The following is a 9436-nucleotide window of genomic DNA, read 5'->3' as shown; positions in this document are numbered from 1 at the left end:
CAGACAACACATTTTATGTATGTGTGTATATATGCATATTTATAGATCACATGTGCACTTGTTTTATATACACATGCATAACATGTACATAATTTGACCTGGAGTGCTGATTCTCCAGAAGACCCCCCCGAAGGCAGGGCCATGGCCTGCATCCCTGTGTTCCCACCTCGGGGTCCTCAGCCCCACAGATCCTGCCCAGCAGCGCGACCCCGCCCACTCAGCTTCCTTCCTGCCCTCAGCACAGCTTGGCTCCTTCCTACTCACATCATGAGCTCCGCTACCCAATCTTTGTCTTCCTCATTGATCTGCTCCAATGCGTCAACAATCTGGGCCAGGCTCGGGATCAAATACTGACGGTGGCCAGGCTTCAGGAAGGCCCTGGCCATCTTCCAGTACAGGACAGATGCGTTGTAGACCAGAAAATAGTATCTGGGGAGCAGACAGGTGTCCTGTCACCTTTGGTGACGCCCCAGCAGACCAGCAGCTTGCCCACGGCTGCCTCTCCTCCTCTGGGTCTCTCTTCTTTAAACTTTTTTTTTTTTTAGGCAATTGGGATTAAGTGACTTGCCCAGGTTCACACAGCTAGTAAATGTCAAATGTTTGGTCTGAGGCTGGATTTTAACTCAGGTCCTCCTGACTTCAGGGCCAATGCTCTATCCACTGCCCCACCTAGCTGACCCTGGGTCTCTTCTTTCCTTCCACCTAGCAGCCTCAGTTTGGCCCAAACATGCTGCTGGTGACAAACACTCCAGTGAGTCTTCCTAACCCGCCTTGGGAAACTGTCATGTTCAGACTGTCAGGCCCGAGGCCACTGCCCCCAAGCAGCACACCCAGTGACAGAGAGACAGACCTCTGCGGGGGTCTGCCCACCCCCAGGCCCACCTCGTCCAGCTGGGGTCCCCAAGGGCTCCCTCCCTGTCCTCACCTGGGATCTTCACTCCCAAACAGGACAGCCTTCATGAACTGAGTCACACTCTTCTCAAATTCATCCTGAAACCCCACAAACAGTTGGGGAATTATTAGCATCCTTAGCAACCTACCCAAATTGACTACAACCTTAAGAGCATTTCCCAAAGCCTCTCATTCCAGGTCCAACCTACCTCCTAGGCTCCCTGGCCCCGGCTCTCAAAGGGCTCTGAGTTCTGTGTTCAAGTCAGGCCAAAGCTGGAGCCAGAAGGCTCCCTGTTGTGGGGGGGGGGCTGGTACAGCCAGAATGGCCCTGGTGGATTAGGCTGTTCAGACCCCTTCCCCCCCCAGCCCTTGCCTTGTCCCTCAACTTCTGCCCCTTCTCCCATCCCCACGGGTGGCCCTGCAGGGCTGAGGTCCAGGGGCCTGAGCTGGGCTTGGAACTTTAAGTCATAATTTGACACGGCCATTCATCTGATGCCCCATTTTGTGGAGAGGAGAGGGAAGAGAAGTGGCCAGGGTCAAGAGCTGCCTGGGGCTGGGGCTGGGACTGGAGCCTGGGTCCCCACTGCTGCTCAGGCTTCCTACAGCTGAGGTGGGCTGGGAAGAATACTGGTCCACATGTCAGGACTCAGCATCCGGCCACCCGAAAGGCCCCAGAAGTCTGGGCTAAAGAAGTTTCCAGGCTCAGAGGCCAAGACAGAAATCTTCATTCATGGAGGAGAGCAGGGATCGGGGTTGAACACCCCAAAGGAGAGGGGGACCCGGTGGTGTAGACAGCCCAGCACCCCACACCAGCAGCCCCGAGGAAGAGGTTCAGGATGTCAGGGTCAGCCAGGCTTCTTGACATTCAAGGCCCCACGAGCAAGGGCTGATGGGTGATACCCCAGTGCTCACCAGCTTTTCCAGGGATTCCGGCGTATACAGCTGGGCCTGGCACAGGTATGCTCTGCCCCTGAACTGGCTGGAGGGAGGCATCCCCTTGAAATACAGATTCACACAGTCTTCTGTGATCTCGGGAAGCTTCATCTGAGGGGAGGCCAAACGGGTCAAACACACAGAGCTCTGACTGGCCCTTTACCATTTCTTACTGATCTGTCTTAAAAACAGGGAGTGCAGCATAATGGATGGCACACTGGGCCTGGAGGCAGGAAGACCTGAGCTCAAATCCTGCCTCAGACCCTCGCTGTGTGACCAGTCAATCATCTGTCTGAGCCTCTGTAAAATGGGGATTATAGCAGCCCCTCTCTTCTTCCCTTCCATCTGGGGCTGTGTGTGGATTGAACAGAGACAGAGATAGCCTCACGCATTAGGGAGACCAGGCCTCCTCATACTCTGAGCTCAGCTAAAGGGAGGGTCAATGTCTCTGCTTTGGACTGGGGGGCCCCCCCTCCCAGAGGGGCTCTCTAAGAGCTCTGTGGCAGAGCCGGGGGACAGGTGCTGGCCTACCTGTAGGGCCTGTTCGGCACACAGAACGGCCAGCTCTAGGCTGAAGCTCTCCGAGCTGTCCAGAGCGCACTGGCCCTCACTGGCCATCCTGATTAGCTGGTAAGCTTTCTGCAGGGCCTCAACATCTTTCAACAAAAAGCGTGTGGTCAGAAAGGGCCCAAGGATGCACCCCGAGCCCACCTGCACCTGCGCCATCATGGAAGTGTGCGTCCTGGAGGTCTGGGCTCATGACCCCCTGCTCTGCAGGCCCTTCTTTCTCCCCACCCCCAGATCTCCCTCTATGATGGAGCAACGACAGCTGATGTGCAAACACTGGAAAGCCTCCAGCGACCTAGTATGTGGGAAGGAGCACCCTGAGAAGGCCTAACAGAAGCCGGGCAGTGGGCGGGGAGCAGACGGGGTGAGCTGGGGGAGAGGATGGGCAGCTACATGCCAGCCCTTTCCTGCTGGGCCTCGGCTTGAGGTGGGGGAGAAATGGGGAATTGGGTGAGATGGCTCCTCCAGGCGGCCAGGAGGCACTAGGAGGCTGGGCTCCTGTGGGGCTTTCTCTGCACCTTTCTGTTCTGGCACATTTGTTTGTGCATCCTGAGGGGACATCATGGGCCAAACGCCTGAGGTCTTAGGCAGAGGCTGGGAAATGTAACACTGTAGGTATATCAAGGCACAGTGAGGAAGGACTCATTCAAAACACAGGCTTTGGGGCAGCCTGTCCAGAGGAGCCTGGTGCCTGGCTTGGCTGGGAAAGTGACCCCAGCACCCAGACACTTATCACATGTATGACTGTCCTCATCTGACAGCTGAGAAGCTGAGTGCCGGAGAGCTTGGTCTGGTCATCAAGGCACAGCAGCTGAATGCCCGGCCGTGCCCCCACCTCAGCATGTAGTGGGAAGCCTAACCCCCAGTGCCCACCAGGTCTCCCCTTCCAGAGGTAAGAGCTCTGGGCAATGCCCCAGCTAGGGAAAGAGGCTTTTCTGGAGACATGCGACATCACTGTGAGGATGCAGACAGCCAGCCCCGCTCACCTTCCCTCATCACGACTTTCTGTGTGGTCTGCAGAGAAGACCCACCCTTAGGCTTCCTTTATGGTGTCTGCCTCTTCCTCAACTACCAGCCATGACTCAGCTGCCTTCTCATGCTGGGACCTCCTGTAGCACCGGGGGGTGGGGCACCCTGGGTCATCCTCTGTCACAGGCCCCCGATGCAGGCCTGGCATGCTTCATTCCTCTCCTGGCTGCCCTTCTGATTCTCCAGACTAACTACCATGCCCCTGCGGGGGAACCTTCTCCCCAAAGCTTTTTAGCTCCTTTCATGCCCTTTGAGGCAGGGGGTTGTCTTTGTTTTTTATTGTGTCTGTCTCCCCGTGTCTGTCACATCCAGCACACCATAAGAGCTTAATGAACACTCATTGCCTGACAGGTCCCAGGTGGAAGTCCTCATTGGTGATCTGTGGCAGCCTGCACCCATACATGGCCTTAGTGTTTCTGAGTCATCGACAATTGTGATTCCTCCGTGACTTGAACTTATCGTCCACATCACCGGACAGCACAGACTCTTTGTGAGTCATCCGAGGATTCCTGCCTGGCTGCCCCTCAACTCAACTAGGCGGACATGTGCATCCGGGCCAAGTCACCTGGGGGCATTTCAGGGTGAAAGTGGAATGGGACAAGAAGCGATGAAAAAAGGGAAAGATTTGCCAAGATTTTTTTTTATGACAAACATGTTCCTACCTCAACAACCACGGGGCTGGAGCTCTACTTGTACAATTGTGGAGGAGCCGCGTGAGCAAGTGGAAAAGGTGGTCACGGAAAGAAAGACAGCAGATCAGATGGCTCAGCTCGGGTCACTGCTTCAAGGGACAGGACTCTGCAGGATCAACTCTTTTTTTTTTTTTAAATCACTTGGGTTGAGTGACTTGCCTAGGCTCACACTGCCAGTAAGTGTCTGAGGTTGGATTTTAACTCAGGGTCATTGCTCCGTCCACTGCAGTGCCACCTAAAGTATCAACTCTTAAAGCATCAGAAGCGGGGGACACCAAAGTCACACCTTAATATTTCCCAAAAGAAGTGACCAGAAGATTCCCACCTGCTGATAGGATCCCCACTTTCCCAATGAGACTCAAGTGGGCCTGCACCACCGAAGCCGATGAAGGTCCGGCAGGGGAGCCAGCAGGGGTCACAGAGGGCACCGTGGCAGTTTCGCAGGCCACTGAAACACCCCCAGGACATGAAGTCCCCCTGCTTCACAACAACAACATTGCATTAAAGGCCTGGCTTCACCAAGGCGTCCTTCATACAGATGACAAAGTTGCAGTTGATTCCTGGAGAGAGTCTAAAAGGGGAATGGTTTTGACTGGCTCCCAGTTGCCCACAGCAGACATCCCACAAAGCTCTGTCTTCAGCAATGGGCCCACAGAGATCCCCTGCCCAATGCCTGCCTGCCAGGCCATCCTCTCCAGCTGTGGGCCTCCCTCTGCCGAGGAAGCTGCTCCCCTCCCTCTTCCTGCTGTGAGGTGGGCCTCCTGCATCTTGCAGGACACAAGATTCACACCAGCTGTCAGGCAGGCCACCTCTGCCCTGGCTGTCCCGCTGCTCAGTGCTGAGATCCCACGCCCTTCGACTCACTCATCCAGGTAATTGGGACCCCGTCGGCTTATCTGCACACTCTGCTCCCCCTCCTCACCTTGCTTCTCGCCCAGGCCTAGCTCCAAGCTCCACCGTGCTTGGACCCACACCTGACTGCCCCTTGCACTGTGCGCTCTGGATTCCTACTCTGCCCTTTCTTTCTCAGGCCTTCTCTCCTTGACACCTGGCTCCTTCCTGATTTCAACAGTGTAGCATGTTCTCCAGCTCGCTGGCTGGGGTAGACAGTGGGAGGTACTCCTGGTTTCCCCCGAACCTGCCATGTTCTCCCCCCCCACATTCCCTAACTGACATCTTCTTCACACCAAAGGTAGCCCCTAGACCCCCTTTTTTTCCGTCCTTCCCCAGTGAGCTCAATGCCTGGCTCACAGTCTGGCTCTCCTTCCTATCTCCTGCCTTCAGACTGGGGCACTCCAACATACAGATTGCTATTCCTCCGAACACTCAGACTCCCCACTTCACTCCTCCAGCCACACAGAGACCACCATGCCCCAGTTCTTGCCCCCCCAGTGCTGCAGGGTAGGTCTCAAAGGCCTCAGATCCCCAGAACTCCCCTGCCTCCTCTCACTCCTGAGTCCCCTCAGGTCTCACAGCCACCTCACTCCCTGCATAGCTCATATGGAGCCCTGAGTACCCAGCCACGAAATCCTCCTGCACCACTTGGAAAGACAAGAAGTTGAAACCTAATTGCAACTGCTTTGGTTAAAATCAAATCTCAATGGTCAAAGGATATGAACAGGCAGTTCGCAGACAAAGAAATTAAAGCCATCTATAGTCATATGAAAAAATGCTCTAAATTGCTACTGATTAGAGAAATGCAAATCAAAACAACTCTGAGGTACCACAGCACACCTATCAGATTGGCCAACATGACAAAACAGAAAAATGATAAAGGCTGGAGAAGATGTGGGAAAATTGGAAGACTAATGCATTGTTGGTGGAGTTGTAAAATGATCCAACCACTATGGAGAGCAATTTGGAACTATGCTCAAAGGGCTATAAAAATGTGCATACCCTTTGACCCAGTAATAGCACTCCTAGGGCTATACCCCAGAGAGATCATACAAATGGGAAAAGGACCCACATGTACAAAAGTATTCATAGCAGCTCTTTTTGGGGTGGCAAAGAATTGGAAATGGAGAGGATGCCCATCCATTGGGGAATGTCTGAACAAGTTGTGGTATATAAATGTAATGGAATACTATTGTGTTGTAAGAAATGATGAACAGGCTGATTTTAGAAAAACCTGGAAAGACTTGTATGAACTGATGCTGAGTGAAGTGAGAAGAACCAAGAGAATGTTGTACACAATAACAGCCATGTTGTGCGATGACTAAATTGATACACTTAACCCTTCACAGCAATGCAAGGATCGAAGACATCTCCAGAGGCCTTGTGATGGAAAATGGTATCCACGTCCAGAGAAAGAACTATGGAATTTGAATGCAGATCAAAGCATACTATTTGCTATTTTTTTTCCTCTTCTGTTGAATTTTGTTTCATCTTTCTGGTGGTTCCTCCTATTGATTCTAATTTTTACTTACAACATCACTAATGTGAAAATATGTTTAATAGGCATGTATATGTATAGCCTGTATCAGATTGCATGCCATCTTGGAGACGGAGGTGGGGAGGAAGGGGTGGGGATTTTAAACTCAAAAGCATATGGAAGTGATTGTTGATAAATCAAAATAAATCACAGCTCATAAGCTTCATAACTGAGCAGAGACAGGCTCCCGTTCCCGGTCTCCGAGCAAAAAGCTTTCTGCCACAAGGGGGAGCTCTGGAGAGCAGGAATATCCAGAAGTCCTCCCAGGTGACCACAGTAGTCACCAAAGAAACCAGCACTGGCCTCCTCCCCCTCCTCCAGGACTCCGGAAGGACACCCCAGCCTTCTCTGTCTCTGTCCGTCTCTCTGTCTCTGTCTCTCTGTGTCTCTGTCTCTCCCCCCATCTCTGTCTCTGTCATCACAAGGGGCACCGGAGACAGGTCAGAACAGTAAGGGCCAACTGGGAAATGTTCAGTGTGAGCGTCACACCTCAGAAATCGGCCAACACTGCAAATGGGAGACTGATCTTTTCGCAAATCGTCTACACTTAAGAAAATGATGAGGAGGGTTAATGATGCAGATTAAACCTGTATGCAGCTTTTCTTGGAGAGCTAAACATTTGACAGGCCTCACAGCGTTGCATGAGCGTGCATGAATGTGTACAGTTTTACATATATGTGGACACTATTTTTCCGGCCCGCTGAGGGCGATGCCTGCCACCCAAACCACTGTCTTCTCTTCTCCATCTTACAGAATCTTTTTTTCTTCGTAAGGTTTTACTGATTGCTCACCCCCCACCCCCCCAGTTAGGTCTCCACCGCCTCCATAGTTGCACCCCTCCCCCCATTTGTGCCTGGCCTTTCCCCTTTCCCACGTTCACCCTCCCCTCTGCCCCCTCCTCTACCCCTATGCCCCTTACCTCTGCGCTGCTCTGCATCGCACAGAAGCTGCCTCACGGTCAGGTCCATGATGTTGCCTCCTAGGGCGGGTAAGGAGCCTGCGGAGACCGAGGGCGGGTGGCCGCCCCGCTGGGGGTAACCAACTGCCTGACCCGCTCCCTCCAAGTAGAAGAGCCAACGCTCCAGGCCCCGCGGCCTCAGCCCGGGTTGGAGCGCACCCCCCAGCCAGGCCGTGGATCAGTAGTCTATAGGGGCCGGGGCCCAGCCAGCGGGCGTCTTGGGGCTCCCCCCCGCCCCCCAGGATGCCGGACCCCTTCTCCATGCCACCCCCGGAGTCATCTGGTTACCTGCAGTGGCTAGGGTGGGGTCTGAGGTCCGAGTCCCAGGGAGCTGGCTCAAACTGCAGCGGCAGCCAACGCCGCCGCCTCTGCATTTAGGGTAGCGTCCCTCTGTGTCCTGGCAACGGAGAAGAGGGGCGGGGGGGGGAGGGCGGGTTGGGTCTTCGGGAAGGCCCACCTCCTACTCCCAGCCTCCTCCTCCCCTCCCTGCAGACGGGAGAATCTCCGATGAGCCCCGAGGCTCCTGGCCTCTCAGCACCAGGCCCACAATAAAGACCGGAAACGGTCCTTGACTGTTTGTAACACCAAATTACCCCAATGAGCCAGGAGGCATGAAGAAAGTAATAAGAACCCCAAAGGGAAAAACAAAAAAGGAAGACCTAATTGGCATCAGAGTGCCTATGGCAACTCCAACATCCATGGCAGCAGGAGTAAAAGAAGAGGAAGAAAACAAAGTGGCAGAGTCTGCTGTGGATGATGCAAATTCTGTTCAGGAAAATCTTGGGACAACCCCAAAGCAAGCTGCAGTCCAAAAGAAGCTGATGAGGACAGTAGAGCAGCAAACTGAGGCAGAGGATCTTCCCGAGCAGCTGATGAAGATTCCTAAACAAAAATGCGGCCCAGTAGAGCATCTGACGACAGTGGTCAAGAGATGGATGGGAAGGAGGAGGTGGAAGGCAATGAAAGACTGATGATGAGTTCTCCTAAGGAAAAAAGTAACCGAAATATGAACGTTAGGCAGCCTCTTCAGCAGAAAGGGCCATCTGAAGATCTGGTAGGCCTCAGAGATCAACTTGTACATATTCAAAAGAAAGACATACAACTTCCAGAAGACCATACACGCCTCAAGGAGGCTACTCCAAGGCAAATGCTAGAACCAATCAAAGATAGAAACATCAACAAATCCCTCCTAATCAAACTAGACCAGAAACATGGATCAGTAGAAGATCTGACCATGACCAGGAGACTGATAAGAACACCTAAGGAAAAGGAAGAGCATTTAATAGAAGATGTGAAAGTTGTCAAGAAGTCTGTTAAAACATCAAAGCAAAAATGCGATCCAGAATACTCAGTGAGTATTAAGAAGTTTAATGAAATCCCCAAGATAGAACCAATAGAAAATACAGCAGGCGGCCTAGGAAAGCTTAGAAGAAAACCAAAAGGAGTAGAAAACCTTACAGGTCTTAGGAATATGACAATTCCTAAGGAAAAGTCAAAACTAGTACAAAACTTAACAGGTTTTAGAAGGCTTTCAAAAACGTCAAAAGTAAAAACAGCAGAAGATCAAACAGGCATCAAACTGGTGGAGAGGACTCCTAAAGAAAAAGAGTCAGGGGACGATCTAACTGGCATGAGGTGATTCATGAGATCTAAAAAAGTAAGAGAAGAGTCACTAGAAGATCTAACAGACATCAAAATGCAGATGCCCAGAAAAGCAGAAGAAGATCTAATTGGCATAAAAAAATTAATGAGAACCCCCAAAGTAAAGGGAGAGTCCGCAGAAGAGCCAACTGGCATGAAGGGACTAACAGGAGTCTCCCCCAAAAAAGTCAAGGGAGAGTCACCACAGGAGCTGCTGGGTGTAAAGAAATCAATGTCTCCTGAGAAAATAAAAGCCAGAGTTGACGGAAGACCTGCTAGGCAGTAAAAGACTGA

The 9436-nt window shown here is 52.3% G+C and overlaps 1 protein-coding gene across 6 annotated transcripts in view; it reads right to left on the bottom strand.

The window, feature by feature from the left end:
* CFAP46 (cilia and flagella associated protein 46) overlaps window positions 1-7898 on the bottom strand; it is a 149011-nt gene extending 141113 nt beyond the window's left edge. For all 6 annotated transcript variants that reach the window (XM_020973052.2, XM_078150669.1, XM_078150671.1 and 3 more), the window contains exons 1-6: window positions 7790-7898; window positions 7463-7540; window positions 2356-2480; window positions 1804-1935; window positions 926-990; window positions 265-429 (exon numbers count right to left, since the gene is read on the bottom strand). In XM_020973052.2, the coding sequence (XP_020828711.1) occupies window positions 265-429; window positions 926-990; window positions 1804-1935; window positions 2356-2480; window positions 7463-7511 (536 nt within the window). In that variant the 5' untranslated portion in view covers window positions 7512-7540; window positions 7790-7898. The remainder of the gene's footprint in view (window positions 1-264; window positions 430-925; window positions 991-1803; window positions 1936-2355; window positions 2481-7462; window positions 7541-7789) is intronic.
* Window positions 7899-9436: the final 1538 nt, after the last annotated feature.

This window comes from Phascolarctos cinereus, unplaced genomic scaffold, assembly GCF_003287225.1.
Source record: "Phascolarctos cinereus isolate Bilbo 61053 unplaced genomic scaffold, phaCin_HiC Scaffold_3;HRSCAF=262, whole genome shotgun sequence".
Classification (NCBI taxonomy): Eukaryota; Metazoa; Chordata; class Mammalia; order Diprotodontia; family Phascolarctidae; genus Phascolarctos; species Phascolarctos cinereus.
The sequence above is the reverse complement of the archived record's forward strand: the minus strand, read 5'-3'. Positions and strand labels throughout refer to the sequence as shown.